The 16,428-nt window shown below is 50.2% G+C and overlaps 1 protein-coding gene across 1 annotated transcript in view; it reads right to left on the bottom strand.

Moving 5' to 3' along the window:
• Nucleotides 1-6,388: 6,388 nt before the first annotated feature.
• The window catches only part of LOC121299194 (glutamate receptor ionotropic, kainate 5-like), a 34,050-nt gene continuing 24,010 nt past the window's right edge, over nucleotides 6,389-16,428 (bottom strand). The window contains 12 exon segments of the mRNA XM_041226821.1: nucleotides 6,389-8,991; nucleotides 8,994-9,293; nucleotides 9,947-10,110; nucleotides 10,882-11,010; nucleotides 12,997-13,222; nucleotides 13,532-13,697; nucleotides 13,884-14,057; nucleotides 14,388-14,497; nucleotides 15,021-15,134; nucleotides 15,337-15,540; nucleotides 15,887-15,994; nucleotides 16,156-16,260. Coding sequence (XP_041082755.1) covers nucleotides 8,542-8,991; nucleotides 8,994-9,293; nucleotides 9,947-10,110; nucleotides 10,882-11,010; nucleotides 12,997-13,222; nucleotides 13,532-13,697; nucleotides 13,884-14,057; nucleotides 14,388-14,497; nucleotides 15,021-15,134; nucleotides 15,337-15,540; nucleotides 15,887-15,994; nucleotides 16,156-16,260 — 2,250 coding nt within the window. The 3' untranslated portion in view covers nucleotides 6,389-8,541.

Here is a 16,428-nt window from a genome sequence, read left to right as displayed (position 1 = left end):
CACTGTGTTTGTCACTGTGTGTGGTGTGTTAGTGTGTTAGTGTGTGTGTGTGTGTGTGTGTGTGTCTTGTGTGTGTCTGTGTTAGTGTGTGTGTGTCTGAGGTGTGCCAATAAAGTTTTTTTTTTATTCGCAGACAAAAAACAAATTGTCTGACTGCTGAAAGCAATATCCTTCTTTCACCTCTATCCCTCCATCCCTCCTCCTCTCGTGCGCTCCCCCTCTCCTCTCATTCCCCTGCAATCCCCTTTTCTCTTTCCCCCTCCTCACATCTTCTATCCCTCTTCTCTCCTCTCGCTTTCTCTCTCTGTCAAATTCAAAAAGGCAAAGCCAATGCATCAAAACACAGCAGGAATGTTTTTAAATCACTCGTTGAGTTTGTTTCAGTGTTTTTAAATTAAACAGCTTTTTAAATTTTGTTTTTTCCTCACAAACTCTTTGACCTCTCTCTTCCTCCCCTCTCTCTATTTCTCATTCCATCCTTCATCCAGCCCCCCCCCCCCCCCCCCCCCTGCAGTGGTGCTCTCTTTGTCTCAATCACACCCTGTCTCCCCTAGGCAACCGCAGTCAGGTGAGCCGGCTCTCTACAGTGTGTTGTCTGCATAAACTTGAGAGACGGTTGCATGCTTCATTTCAACTGAGGGGGGGGGGGGGGAGTGAGAGGGGAGCTAAAGAATAGTTAGGGAGGGGGAAAGCTAAGAATAGTTAGGGAGGGGGAAAAAAAGATGGAAAGAAAGAGAGGGGACAGAGGTAGAGAGGAGGAGGGGGTGGGATGGAGGGAGAGGGAGAGGAAGTGTCATTGAGGCCACTTTGAGTCCTTCTTTATTAAACAGGAATGCGATTCTCTCTCTCGCTCTCGCTCTCTCTCTCTCTCTCTCTCCCGCTCTTGACCTTCAAGTGTCCTTGACTGATATGACAGAGGAAGAAATGGTGGCGATAGAGTGAGAGGGAAAGGGGAGAGGGGGAGGGGGAGGGAGAGATAGAGAGAGCAGGGGAGAAAGCAGGGGAGATAGAGGGAGAGAGATGGAGCTAGAGAGGGAGGGAGAGATAGACAGAGAGAGCAGGGAGAGACAGATGGAGGGAGAGAGATGGAGGGAGAGATGGGGAGGGGGAGGGAGAGAGGAAGAGAGATGTAGGGAGAGAAAGGGAGAGCGATAGAGAGAGAGATGGAGGGAGGGAGAGGCTGGAGATGGAGGGAGAGAGATGGAGGGAGAATGGAGAGACTGAGGAGAGAGATGGAGGGAGAGAGATGGAGGGAGAAATGGAGGGAGAGGAAGAGAGATGGAGGGAGGGAGTACTGAGATTCCTCAATTCCCTCGCCCTGGAGTCTAGCTAAAGGGGGAGATGGGACTAAACAAATCCTCACTTAATAGCTCCTAGTCTGTCTCTCCCTTCTGCCCCGGGGGGGGGGGGGGGATACAATAAATAACCATGATACTTCCCTGGAGTCGCTTCCCTCTTCTATCTCTTCTATTCCCTCTCTATCTCTCCCCCTCCCCCTACCTCTCTCTCTCTCTCTCTCTCTCTCTCTCGCTCTTGGCTCTCCTTCTCTCAAATAGAGCTGACATTGCATGTTATATTTTCGCCCTGTCCCTCGTCCTTACTTTTGAATCTAATCCTTTTCTTTTAGAGAGAATCTCCCGCCCCCCCGAGACCCAATCTCCAATCCCCCTAACTACCTCTCCCCCGAATACCCTCTCGTGTGTCTTTCAGGCTGCTCCAGTTCCAATCATCACCGTCTCTTTTCACAAATCTTACAAACACCAACTCCTCAAATCACTCTCTCTCTCTCTCTCTCGCTCTGTCTCTCTCTAGTTGATGTTTATTATTTTCGCCCTGTCACGTCAAACGTTTTCCTTTTATCAGAGATTCTATAAATACACGGCTCTTTCTTTCTTCATCCCTCTTTCCATCGGGGGGGGGGGGGGGATGTTCTCCGGTGAGTTGCTAGGAAACCGCCCCCCCCCGTCTCTCGCTCTCACAGATTATGTGATGGAATGGGGTTATCTGTCATAGCTTCACAATCCTATTAACACACAGGGCTGTGGTGTGTGAAACAGTCCCACTGACATCACAGGCTTACTTAGGCAGAAAAGCCTTTAGACATGTTTGTATTTGAGTTTTTTTCCTCCATGCTTGTGTTTTTACTGTGGGAGACTGTTATACGGGTTCGTTTACCATGGTTTGTTTAATATGCTTTACCACACCTCTTTGTGTTTTACAATGCTTCCCTATGCTTTACCACACCTCTCTGTGTTTTACAATGCTTCCCTATGCTTTACTAGACCTCTCTATACTTTACAATGCTTCCCTATTCTTTACCACACCTCTCGGTGCTTTACAGTGCTTCCCTATGCTTTACCAGACCTCTCTGTGCTTTACAATGCTTTCCTATGCTTTACCACACCTCTCTGTGCTTTACAATGCTTCCCAAAGCTTTACCATACCTGTCTGTGCTTTATTATAGGAAGGTTTTATAAAGGTTTCATCCTCAGTGTGCAGACTGCCAGTCCTCAGTGCTAACTGGGGCTGACAGACAGACAGGCGGACAGACAGACAGACTAAAATCACATTTCCCAATCACTTTGCATGGCACGCCAATTAGTTTATCGATCTGAATTGCAGAATGATCAATGCGCTTCTGAGCGTAAAAAAAAAAAAAAAAGATATAAATATAATTACAAATTCAACCACAAATATTCATTAACAACCAAATCAAATAAATAAATAAATAAATAAATAACCTCCATCACAAAATGGCTGTTTTGCTGCAGCGCCAGAGCATTCTCCAATCCCATTGGCTGAGAGATTTCCCCTGTTGCTCGGTAGATATCCTTGCTTGACAGAAAATGTGTGTGTGTGTGTGGGGGGGGGGCTTTTCTCTGGTTGCTTGGCAGCTGAAGGTCAGGACTCCACCATTTCCATGGAAACTGTTGCCAGGGGTTTTCTCTGAATCTCAGAGAGAGAGAGAGAGAGAGTCTTGCAGTCTGCTCATTGCCAAGGCACAGTCAGTTCTTTAAATGTGTCCTCTCTGTTCAAGCTGCTGAGCAGTTGGGTTTGTTTTTGTATATCACTGTTTTACTTGCTGCTGCTGCAGAGGGTTATTCAGGAAGAGATGTGAGCGTTGTTCAATTCACTGCAATACAGTGGCGCACATGAACAGGCTTGTGGACAGGGAGAGGGGGAGGGAGAGGGAGGGCGGTGCACACACCCAAGGGAAACACATCTCAAGCTGCACTCGTTCTCCCTCCATCTCTCCCTCTCTCGTTTCGATATTACAAATGACCTGACATTCTTTATGAAGCATAGAAGCTCTGTACATTGAAACACATGCAGCGAGACGCACACACGCACTGACACACACATTTCCCTACGCTTTACCAGACCTCTCTGTGCTTTACAATGCTTCCCTATGCTTTACCAGACCTCTCTGTGCTTTACAATGCTTCCCTATGCTTTACCAGACCTCTCTGTGCTTTACAATGCTTCCCTATGCTTTATCAGACCTCTCTGTGCTTTACAATGCTTCCCTATGCTTTACCAGACCTCTCTGTGCTTTACAATGCTTCCCTATGCTTTACAAGACCTCTCTGTGCTTTACATTGCTTCCCTATGCTTCACCAGACCTCTCTGTGCTTTACAATGCTTCCCTATGCTTTACCAGACCTCTCTGTGCTTTACAATGCTTCCCTATGCTTTACCAGATCTCTCTGTGCTTTATAATGCTTCCCTATGCTTTACCACACCTCTTTGTGCTTTACAATGCTTCCCTGTGCTTTACCACACCTCTTTGTGCTTTACAATGCTTCCCTGTGCTTTACCACACCTCTCTGTGCTTTACAATGCTTCCTTATGCTTTACCACACCTCTTTGTGCTTTACAATGCTTCCCTGTGCTTTACCACACCTCTTTGTGCTTTACAATGCTTCCTTATGCTTTACCACACCTCTCTGTGCTTTACAATGCTTCCCTGTGCTTTACCACACCTCTCTGTGCTTTACAATGCTTCCTTATGCTTTACCAGACCTCTCTGTGCTTTACAATGCTTCCTTATGCTTTACCAGACCTCTCTGTGCTTTACAATGCTTCCCTGTGTTTTACCAGACCTCTCTGTGCTTTACAATGCTTCCCTATGCTTTACCAGACCTCTCTATGCTTTCCCATGCTGTCACTGTGCTTGATTACACTTTGCTGTGCTTTTACCGTGGGGATCTTGTCTAAGGGTTAATGAATGGTGTCGCTCCTGTTCTTCAGGCTAGTCTTCCCACTGCTGTTGTTGTCAAACCTGAAGATTATGTTTAAACACGGCTGGGCGTGCAGCTACTGATGCCAGCAACGAGACAGGGAACCTACGCAATGATATCGCAAAAGAAAGTGTACCGGGAGCCACAGCAGCAGCCGAGTGGTGTTTCATGTTAGATTTGGAAATGTCCCGTTTTTTTTAAATTCCGTCCGTTCATTAAGCTTTATCTGGGAAAACTACACAGCAGCTTTCATTCCTTTGATGATGCAAAATGAGTTCATTCTATTGGGTGGCGATGCAAAACCTTTGGCCCTATCTGTAAAAAATAAATAAATAAATTATATTATATATATATATGCAATGCATTCTAGCACGTTTTCCTAGAGACATCTAGAGATATATATTTTGCATGATTTATTGGTATAGAACTTGTGTCAGACATATCTGTGACATTGGCCTGGGTTATACAGCTGCCTGCTTCATCACACATTAATATAGAGCCAGCAAATTCTGGCCCTGCCTAATTGCAACCCTGAGGCATTCTGGGGAATGTAGTCCTGAACCTCAAGGTCACCCATGTGTCTTTTCACAGTGTATGACAAAGAGAAGGGCTAACAAGCAAGATTGCTTCAAAAGGAGAGGGATGAAATGAGGAGATAGCAAGAGAGAGAGGGGGGGAGCTGAGGTGGCGGTGTCCTTGTATTGAATTGTGAGAGAATCAATGACAAGCAGTCAGAGATCCTGAGGTATTAGATGATGGAATTGGGATGAGTTATTGATCGGCAAGCGCAGGCTGCCATCGGATTGAATTTTCTTCTAGACACCTAATAAATTCAGTGGCAAACGTTTCAGTGGCAAAAGTCTTTCTCAATGTCTTCAACTGGATTGAGAAACACTAAGAGAAAGTCAATGAATTCAACGGCAGACGTTTAAGATTGAAGTGTCGTCATGGCAGTCAAGCACGTTCTAAAATGAATTGAAGAGGAGAGAAAGAGAGGGGGAGAGAGAGAGAGAGGGAGAGAGAGAGTCCTGCTGGATACACCTGCCAAAATAAACACTGCGACTGAAACACACTCCCCCCCCCCCCCCCCCCCCCACACACACACACACACACACACACACACACACACACACACACACACACACACACACACACACACATACACTTCTTTTTTATGAGCAAAAGCAAACATCTCTCTCTCTCTCTCTCTCCTTCACTCACACAATCCTCAGTGGACACAGAATGGAGAGAACTGCAGTGATGTCATTGGTTTCTATAGCGACTGTCTCCTCTCCTCCTCGTTCTCTTTCCTCCTCTCCTTTTTCCCTCCTTGCTTATTCCAAGCAGCAGTGTGCCTGCAGTCTGACACGTGTCCGGAAAGCGAGGGAATGCAAGTCAGGGAAGGAGGGAGTGAGGGAGGGGGGTATCCTTTCTCTATCGTTTTGTCATGTCTCACAGGATCTCTCAACCCCCTTCCCCATCTCTCACTCTATCCCCTCCCCTCCTGTTCTCTCAGTAATCTGTTTACCCAACACTAAACCTCTTTGCTCTTAGGGGGAAAGAGAGAGTGATAGAGAGCATGAGCGAGTGAACGAGAGAGAGAGAGAGAGAGACATTGCACTTGCACATTTATTTTATATTGGCTGCAATATCTTTGGCTGCTGCAAATTGTCAAAAGAGATGGAATGGGAGAAGAGGTAGAGTGAAGGAGAGTGGGATCGAGAAAGAAGAGGGATAGAGGAGAGAACAGCGGGATGGAGAGTGAAGGAGGGATCAAGAAAGAAGAGAGGGATAGAGAGGAGAGGACAGCAGGATGGAGAGTGAAGGTGAGGGATTGAGAAAGAAGAGAGAAAATGTGAGACAGAGAGAGGAAGAAGAGAAAAGGAGAGAGAAGAGGAAGGGGTCTGGACACAAAATGGACTCAGATTAGCAGTGTGCGAGTCCATCAAGAGCTCCGAGCGCCATCTACCTCCCCCCGCGGTACTGCACCTGCAGAGGCACAGCACTGAGAGGAACAGGCCCACAGTGACACCTGTTGGACACATGCAGTAATACAACCTGCAGAAAATAACTAGAATTCATAACTTCCACAATAAAAATAATAATACGATAGACACACACATAGCAGTGCGTGTGTGTGTCTCAGTGTGTGTCAATGTGTCCCAGTGTCTCTGTGTGTATCAATGTGTCCCAGTGTCTCTGTGTTGATTCTCAATCCAGGAAGAAGGAATTCTGCACGTTACTCCTGTGCATTGTTTTCAATCCTGATCCGTTGTCTTCTTGCTCTTCCCTGTAGAGCTGACAGTACGAGTTCTTACACAGCAGCTTTTCAAAGTGGTTTTATTTTTATTTCCCCACATGTTTTATATTCCCAGCATTTTAGTTTGTCTCTTCAGCGCTATAGAAATTTGCAAAAAATAAAAATAACCCAGTCCTCTCCCCCCCCCCCCCCCCCCCCTTCATCCCCCAAAACCAGCATCACAGAATACAGTGAATGAAAAGAAATAATCAGAAATCAGCTCTCGGTATTAATAATAACAATCATAACAACTGCTGTCGTCACTGATAGCAGCGATAACGATCAATATCGGATCAGTGCCGAATCGGTTTCGCAGTCTCCTGCCAGTCACTGTCTCCCACTTTCACAATCCCAGTCGCTGTGTCTCCCAGTATCTCGGTGTTATGAGACAGGATGTTTGTGTTTTTCAGGCTCTGTTTGTCGCTCATTCCGTCACTGTCTAGAAAGATTACAGTGTGCGGTTCTGTAATATTGATGATCAGAGGTGAGATTCTAGTCTCAGGGGTTTGTCTGCATGCAGTTCGCATGTTCTCCCCGTGTTCGCGTGGGTTTCCTCCCACAGTCCAAAGACCTCTCTCAATTGCCCCTTAGCTGCCCTGCGATGGACTGGCGCCCCGTCCAGGGTGTAGTCCTGCCTTGCGCCCTGTTGTCTGCCAGGTCGGGCTCCGGCTCACCATAACACTGTAGATAATGCCTGGATAAATGCAATAATAAAATAAACAGTTCTGGAAGCAGAAGTCCTTTCTTTACTTTTTTTTTTAGTCAGACACATCCTCATTCTAAACCAGCACAGAAGACTCCCAAGTGCAATGGGATAAACTGTGAACAGTCACAGCATGATGAGATTGAAACGCGCAGGACTCCCAGCCAGCGCTACACACACGCTTTCAGGTGTCTAGAGCACCACCTGCTGGTCAGAATTGAACATGACAGCCAGAACAGTGCAAGATGTTTTTAGCATCCAACGGAAGGGCTAGGAGCCCTGGCAGATTAGTTTTGTATCAAATCTTCACATTTTTGTGTAGCTGCATTACCTTTACCTTTTAGATTTGTGCACCTTTTGCTACACTGAGGTCTTCCTTTTTCAAAGTGTGTGTATATAATATAATAATAATAATAATAATAATAATAATAATAATAATAACTTTTTCATTTTTTTTGTCATAAATTGAAGTCTGCACCACCACCTGCTGGACAGAATTGGACATGAAAAAAAGAAAAAAAACTTGAAATCAAATGAAAAAGAAATAAACCAACAAAAATGTAATAATTGATAAAAACCGCATGGAAGTAAGAGAAGGACGAAGTGCTGGAGACAGAGGACACCCCTGTGCTCTCATCAAACCTTCACGCAGACCACCTGAAAACCGGCAGCTGATTTTAAACTCTTGTGATGTCCACTGGAAGAAAACACAGTTAAGACAGGCTGTGAAAATGAGGCATCACACTCACCCACTCCATAGGGGTCAGTTCAAAAGGAACTGAATACATTCAATGAGAAACATTCTTCAATTCCGTGCCAGGCGTTTGTGACTGGAAGCCTTTCTCAGCATCTTCAACAGAAATATTAAAAAGAACTTAATAACCTGGGCGACAAACGTTTCCGCTGGAGGTCCCGTCTCACAGCGCCTCCATCTGGCAGCCTTGGTCACTTGCTGTCGAGGGCTGTGACACGAAGACACTGAGAAAGGCTTCCAATAGGAACGCTCGTCAGCGCCTTCATTCAGTTACTGTGTTTCCCAAACAGGACCTCGCTACCTTTCAACTCACAGCTCTAAATATAATAGCAACACTCATTGATATAACAATCAGATCCCTTTACAATACCGTGAACACTGTGAATTGTCTGGGCATTTATAACACCATAGTTGAAAAAAAAAAAAAAACCTCACAATTATGAAATTAGTGCCCCCCCCTTTGTAAAAGAAATACGAATGACAGGAATATTCTAATATTAAGACATTTCCAAACCCCTTTCACAAGTCTGCCACCTAACCCTTCTTAAAACCTGGAACAAAACCCTCGGAAGAAGTCCCAGGAGCCCCGGCACACTGTCAAGTTTTCACTTGACAGTCCTTGAAGTCCGGAATTCCTCTGCTTGACCGCTCTAGCCTTTCCGGCTTGCTTCTGTGGTTGCGAGTGTCCGTTCCTGCTCTGGCCCGTGTGGTGCAGAGTCTCTGCGCTCCCTCTCTCAGTCCTGCTCGCTGGCAGCCTGCCTGGGGCTCCCCTCACTGCCAGAGGTGGTGGTGGAGGAGCGCGGGGCAAGGGGGCGGAGGGAGAGGCGGGGCAGCGGGAGGTCCCCGGGGCAGGGGCAGGGTGCAGGAGCTGCTCCCCCTTGCTGCTCGAAGGCTCTGTATGCCTCCGACACTCCTGACAGATCCGGACGTGACCCCAGCTCCTGGGGGTTTGCAGCTGGGGGGGAGGGGGGTGAGGCGGTGGGGGTGGCGGGGGGGTGTGTTGGCGCTCAAGGGGTCTTCCAGGAGTCTCTGAGGTCCCGGGCCGAGCTCCGAGGGGGCCCCCGCCGCGGCCCCCAGGGTGTTGGAGGAGGCGTGGCCCCCCCCGGTCAGGGGCCCGGCCCCCGAGTAGAGCTTGCCGTTGTTCAGTCGCATCTCCCGGACCAGGCGGAGGGGCTTCGGGGTGGAGAGGGAGAGCCGGCCGCGGCGGGGCATGGGCCGCCTCCTCCGGGAGCGAGACATCTTCTTACAGGAGACAGCGTTCTGGAACTCACTGAGCATCTCCTGACACACCGAGATCTGAGGGGGGAGAGAGGGGGTTTCTGCAAAGCAGACTGAGATCTGACAGACACGCACACACACAGAGACGCACACGCAGAGTTACACACACACACACACAAACACACACACACACACACACACACACACACACACACACACACACACACACACACACACACACACACACACACACACACACAGTGACGCACACGCAGAGTGACACACACACACACACAAACAGAGTGACACACACACACACACACACAGTGACACACACACACACACACACAGTGACACACACACACACACAGTGACACACACACACACACACACACACACACAGTGACACCACACACACGCACAGTGACGCTGTGTGTGACACACCACACACAGTGACACACACACACACACACACACACACAGTGTGACACAGCACACGTGTCACACACTGCGGTGACACACACGCAAACAGAGTGACACACACACACACACACACACACACACACACACACAGAGTGACACACACACACACACAGTGACACACACACACACACACACAGTGACACACACGCACACAGTGACACACGCAGTGACACACACACACACACACTGACACGCACGCACAGTGACACACACACATACAGAGTGACACACAGGTTTGTTGCACCTACTCTGCTCGCTCTGGGTTTGTGGGTTTGCCCGCTGTCTCGTACCTCGTCTGATTCCGCTGTGCGCCGTGTCGACCACACGAACTCCATGACAGCGACGAAGACCGCGATGATCAGCCCACAGATCAGAACCACGAAGATCCCGCCAATATTCTCCATCCCCAGCCCTGCCACATGGGATCAATAATCAATCATTCATATCAATAACATAGCTATGATCAATACCATGCAGATCAACCCAATAATCTCAGACTACACAATGACAACACAAATCACACACACTAAACACACACTGACAAATCACACACACACACACACTATTATAATTCTGACCCTCGTTAGTGCTGCAGTCTGGGTGTGTTATTATAATTCTGGCCCTCGTTAGTGCTGCAGTCTGGGTGTGTTATTATAATTCTGGCCCTCGTTAGTGCTGCAGTCTGGGTGTGTTATTATAATTCTGGCCCTCGTTAGTGCTGCAGTCTGGGTGTGTTATTATAATTCTGGCCCTCGTTAGTGCTGCAGTCTGGGTGTGTTATTATAATTCTGGCCCTCGTTAGTGCTGCAGTCTGGGTGTGTTATTATAATTCTGGCCCTCGTTAGTGCTGCAGTCTGGGTGTGTTATTATAATTCTGGCCCTCGTTAGTGCTGCAGTCTGGGTGTGTTATTATAATTCTGGCCCTCGTTAGTGCTGCAGTCTGGGTGTGTTATTATAATTCTGGCCCTCGTTAGTGCTGCAGTCTGGGTGTGTTATTATAATTCTGGCCCTCGTTAGTGCTGCAGTCTGGGTGTGTTATTATAATTCTGGCCCTCGTTAGTGCTGCAGTCTGGGTGTGTTATTATAATTCTGACCCTCGTTAGTGCTGCAGTCTGGTTGTGTTATTAGAATTATGGCCCTTGTTAGTGCTGCAGTCTGGGGGTCTGGGGGTCTCTGCTCTCACCCTTGGCCCGGTGGTCCTCCTCTTTCGGACACTTGCCCCCCTCCCACCACTTCCTCTTCAGGATATCCAGACGGTTGTTTTCCTGCAGCTGCAGAATCGCCAGCGTGATCTCGTCACGGAACGGGGAGCCTGTGGACACATGCCGAGCACAGGTCAGTGCACACACGCAAAGCACAGGTCAGCACACACGCAGAACACAGGTCAGCGCACAGGCCGAGCACAGGTCAGCACACACGCAGAACACAGGTCAGCACACACGCCGAGGACAGGTCAGCACACACGCAGAACACAGGTCAGCACACACGCAGAACACAGGTCAGCACACACGCAGAATACAGGTCAGCACACACGCAGAACACAGGTCAGCACACACGCAGAACACAGGTCAGCACACACACAGAATACAGGTCAGCACACACGCAAAACACAGGTCAGCACACACACCAAGCACAGGTCAGCTCACATGCCAAGCACTGGTCAACACACACGCAGAACACAGGTCAACGCACACGCTGAGCACAGGTCAGCAAACATGCAGAACACAGGTCAGAGCACATATCACGTATCGCAGTGTGAGTCGCTGTGTGTATCGCTGTGTGTATGGCAGTGTGTATGTGTGTATCGCTGTGTGTATGGCTGTGTGTATGGCAGTGTGTATCGCTGTGTGTATCGCTGTGTGTATGGCAGTGTGTATGGCAGTGGCTGTGTGTATGGCAGTGTGTATGGCTGTGTGTATCGCTGTGTGTATGGCTGTGTGTATGGCAGTGTGTATCGCTGTGTGTATGGCTGTGTGTATCGCTGTGTGTATGGCTGTGTGTATGGCTGTGTGTATGGCTGTGTGTATGGCAGTGTGTATCGCTGTGTGTATGGCAGTGTGTATCGCTGTGTGTATGGCAGTGTGTATGGCAGTGTGTATGGCAGTGTGTATGGCTGTGTGTATGGCAGTGTGTATGGCAGTGTGTATGGCTGTGTGTATGGCTGTGTGTATCGCTGTGTGTATGGCAGTGTGGCAGTGTGTATGGCAGTGTGAGTCGCTGTGTGTATGGCTGTGTGTATGGCAGTGTGTATGGCTGTGTGTATGGCAGTGTGTAGTGTGTATCGCTGTGTGTATGGCAGTGTGAGTCGCTGTGTGTATGGCAGTGTGTATGGCAGTGTGTATGGCTGTGTGTATGGCAGTGTGTATGGCTGTGTGTATGGCAGTGTGTATGGCAGTGTGTATAGTGTGGCAGTGTGTATGGCAGTGTGTATGGCTGTGTGTATGGCTGTGTGTATGGCTGTGTGTATGGCTGTGTGTATCGCTGTGTGTATGGCTGTGTGTATGGCAGTGTGTATGGCTGTGTGTATCGCTGTGTGTATGGCAGTGTGAGTCGCTGTGTGAGAGTGTGTCGCTGTGTGTATGGCAGTGTCGCTGTGTGTATTGCTGTGTGCTGTGTGTATGGCTGTGTGTATGGCTTTGTGTAGGGTCGCTGTGTGAGTCACTGTGTGTGTGTGTATTTCTGTCTGTATTGTGTGAGTCGCTGTGTGAGGGTCGCTGTGTGAGTCGCTGTGTGAGGGTCGCTGTGAGAGTCGCTGTGTGAGGGTCGCTGTGAGAGTCGCTGTGTGAGGGTCGCTGTGTGAGGGTCGCTGTGTGAGGGTCGCTGTGAGAGTCGCTGTGTGTGGGTCGCTTGTGAGGGTCGCTGTGTGAGGGTCGCTGTGAGAGTCGCTGTGTGGGTCGCTGTGTGAGAGTCACTGTGAGAGTCGCTGTGTGAGGGTCGCTGTGTGAGTCGCTGTGTGTGGGTCGCTGTGTGAGGGTCGCTGTGTGAGGGTCGCTGTGAGAGTCTCTGTGTAAGGGTCGCTGTGAGAGTTGCTGTGTGAGGGTCGCTGTGTGAGAGTTGCTGTGTGAGGGTCGCTGTGAGAGTTGCAGCGTGAGGGTCGCTGTGTGGTTCGCTGTGTGAGGGTCGCTGTGTGGGTCATGTGTGAGAGTCGCTGTGTGAGGGTCGCTATGTGAGGGTCGTTGTGAGGGTCGTTGTGTGAGGGTCGCTGTGTGTGGGTCGTGTGTGAGGGTCGCTGTGTGAGGGTCACTGTGTGAGTCGCTGTGAGGGTCGCTGTGTGAGGGTCGCTCTGCTCTCCAGTTACCCAGGGGCATGCCGATGCCATAGCCCTTGGTGTCCAGCAGTCCCCCGATCTGGGTGAGGTTGCAGTTGAGCCAGCGGTGGTACTCGTTCATGGTGCTCTCCAGCAGGAAGGCATACTTGGAGTTGACCACGCGGGCGATGCCCTCCTCAGTGCTCTTCACAAACACGCTGGGCTGCTTCGACTGCATGTAGTTCCACATGCGCTGGTACGTCTGGTACCGCGAGTTCTGTACGGGGGAGAGGAGGAGAGTGAGGGAGAGGGGAGAGGGAGAAGGAGAGAGAAGAGAGAGAGAGAGACAGAGAGAAGAGAGAGGGAGAGAGAGAGAGAGAGAGAGAGAGAGGAAGAGGGAGAGAGAGGGAGAGGGAGAGAGAGGGGGAGAGAGGGAGAGAGTGAGAGGGAGAGATTGAGAGGGACAGAGAGAAGGAGAGGGAGAGGGAGGAGAGAGAGGAGGGAGAGGGAGAGGGGGGAGAGAGAGGGAGGAGAGGTTGGGGGAGAGTGAGAAGGAGAGGGAGAGAGAGGGGGAGATGGTACGTGCCTGGAAGAAGGTCATGGTGCTCCCCCCGTGGATGGTCCCATACTCGATGTTGGTTTGGTCTGCCAGGTCGTCAGCAGACTCGATGGGAACCTCCATGCGCTGCACGGTGAGGAAGGCAGCGAGGTTAGCCGTGTACGAGGAGATGATGATCAGAGTGAAGGCCCACCTGCAAAACACCAGGAGCATTACTGCTGCCTCCCTCCCCATCCCTCGCTCTACCCCTCCCCCCTCCCTCTCCCTCACTCTACCCCTCCCTCTCCCTCTCCCTCTCCCCCCCACCCCCCCCACGGCCCCTCTCTCTCTCTCTCCCTCTCCCTCCCTCTCCCTCAGTCTCTCTACCCTTGGCACTGACCAGACCCCGCTGACGCAGCGTGTTGACAGGGCCCTCGGCATGATCTCAGACCCCTGCTGCATGAATCCCCCCACTGGGAACCACAGGCTGTTTCCCAGTGTGTACTGGTTTTCCAAAATGTCCCGTCGGTCTTGCAGACAGGGGTGAGGGTTGTACCACTCGTAGGGGCTGAGTCTGGGGGAGAGAGGGGGAATCAGGTGAGCGAGAGACAGGGAAGATCTTAATTAAGTTATACAGGTGAGTTAGATAGTCAGTCACAGGTGAGTGTGTAGCAGGTGAGTGCGTCTCAAGTGAGTATCTCAGGTGAGCGTATGTCTCGGGTGAGCGTGTGTCTCGGGTGAGTGTGTGTCTCAGGTGAGCATCTCAGGTGAGTGTGTGTCTCAGGTGAGTGTGTGTCTCAGGTGAGCATCTCAGGTGAGTGTGTTTCTCAGGTGAGCATCTCAGGTGAGTGTGTTTCTCAGGTGAGTATCTCAGGTGAGCGTGTGTCTCAGGTAAGTTGGTTACCTGGCTGCCAGGAACAGCACGCAGCTCACAGCCAGGTATGCCAGCAGCATGAAGAGCCAGACCGCCGGAGAGAAAGGATCGAGGAACGAGAAGTACCCAGGCTTCCGACCCTGAGAGAGGGGAGAGGAGGGAGGGAGGGGAAGAGAGGGGAGAGGAGGGAGGAGAGGAGTTAAAAAAATATGTTATAGAGTGTAAATGATACTCTTAACTCTCCTGTGGTGAAAACAGCTTATCAAGAGAGAGAGAGAGAGAGAGAGAGCCTTAGTGTTCCTCGACCGGGAATACTGAGATGACGACAGGCAGGTGCTGCAATGTCTTTGAGGTCCACTAGAGGTCCCCAGTGCATCAAACATCAAGTGACAGCTCCACCACACAGCACTCATCTCCTAACACAATATACCAACGTCTCTCTCTTCACCTCCTCCTTCTCTCCATCTCTCTCTTATAGTAATATAGGATACTAACACCCATCTCTCCCCTCTCTCCCATCCCCTCTCTCCTCTCCCTCCCCATCTCTCCCTCACTCTTCTCGTCTCTCACTCTCCTCTCTCCCCTCACTCTCCTCCCCCTCTCCTCTCTCCTCCCCCACTCCTCTCTCCTCCTCCTCCCTCCCTCACTCTCCTCTCCGCTCACCATGTGCATTCTGTACAGGATGCTGATCCCCAGGGTCATAAAGGGTTTGGAGAAGTCGATCACTTTCTCCCGCTCCGCTGTGATGGTGAAACCAGCCACTGCCAGGTCAGCTTTCTGAGAGACAGAGAGAGGAGGGAGAGAGAGGGAGGGAGGGAGAGAGGGAGAGAGAGAGAGGGAGAGAGAGAGGGAGGGACAGAGGGAGGGAGAGAGGGAGAAAGGGAAGGACAGCGTATTAGTCCCAGTTTGATTCCCCAGTGAATGACCCCAGTGCATTACCCCCGTGTGTTATTGCCCGCTCCCCCGCTAGTTCTGTTACCCGGTTGATCAGCTCCCCCACCATGCCGGTCCATGACCCGTTGGGTTCTGGCGCCCCATACAGCCCGTCGTCGACCAGCTTGATCCGGAACTTGAACTTGAGGATGTCAGCGAGCTCCTTCAGCATGTCCACGCAGAAGCCCTCGTAGCGGCCGTTCCCCTGCAGCTCCTGGTAGTTCGACTTGCGCATCACGTACGGGTTCTCCTGCAGGGCACAGAGGGAGAGAGAGCAGTCTGCATCTCTGTGTCTGCCTGTTTTACCAATACGGATGTGATGAAGAGTGTGCTGGTTTGGACCTTACCAATATGGTGGCGATAAAGATGCCAGTGGTGGTTTTTGACCTCACCAGTATGGTGGTGATGAGAACCGCATTAGTTGAGGCCTTACTGATAGGGTCGTGATAAGGACAGTGGTGGTTTTGACCTCACCAATATGGTGGTGTTGAGAACTGCATTAGTTGTGGCTTTACTGATAGGGTGGTGATAAGGACAGTGGTGGTTTGACCTTACCAATATGGATGCAGAGAGAACAGTGTTAGTTGTGACCTTACCAATATGGTGGTGATGATCAACGTTTTGTTGGACAGGGTTTCTGACACGTTGATGTCCAGCGTTGTGGCGTTCATCGCCAGTGTGTTGTTAGAATACCAGATACCAATCTGAGAGAGGGAGGGAGACAGAGGGAGGGGGGGGAAAGGGGGAGAATGTTAATTAAAATGCGTGTGACTGGTATATGAGACAGGGTCAGCTGTAGATATTAACTGATATAACAGGTGATAGCCCTTGACCATGTGTGACCCCTGTGTGACCCTGTCCTGACCTCTTTGTGACCCCCGCGGTGCTTCTCCAGGATTCGGAGGGTGTAGTTGGTTCTCTGGCCTTTGCTGTTGAACTCCACGCGACCAGTGAGTCCATCATACTCCACCTGAGAGAGGGAGAGAGAAGAGAGGATAGAGGAGAGAAGAGAGAGGAGAGAGAGAGATAGGGGAGAGAGAGAGGAGAGAGAGAGGGGAGGAGAGAGGAGAGGATTGACGAGAGTGAGAGAGGGCAGAGGAGAAAGGAGAGAGGAGAGAGGGGAGTGGAGAGAGAGAGA

The sequence above is a fragment of the Polyodon spathula genome, chromosome 24, assembly GCF_017654505.1.
Source record: "Polyodon spathula isolate WHYD16114869_AA chromosome 24, ASM1765450v1, whole genome shotgun sequence".
NCBI classification, from domain to species: Eukaryota; Metazoa; Chordata; class Actinopteri; order Acipenseriformes; family Polyodontidae; genus Polyodon; species Polyodon spathula.
This window is presented reverse-complemented; position numbering and strand designations above follow the sequence as displayed.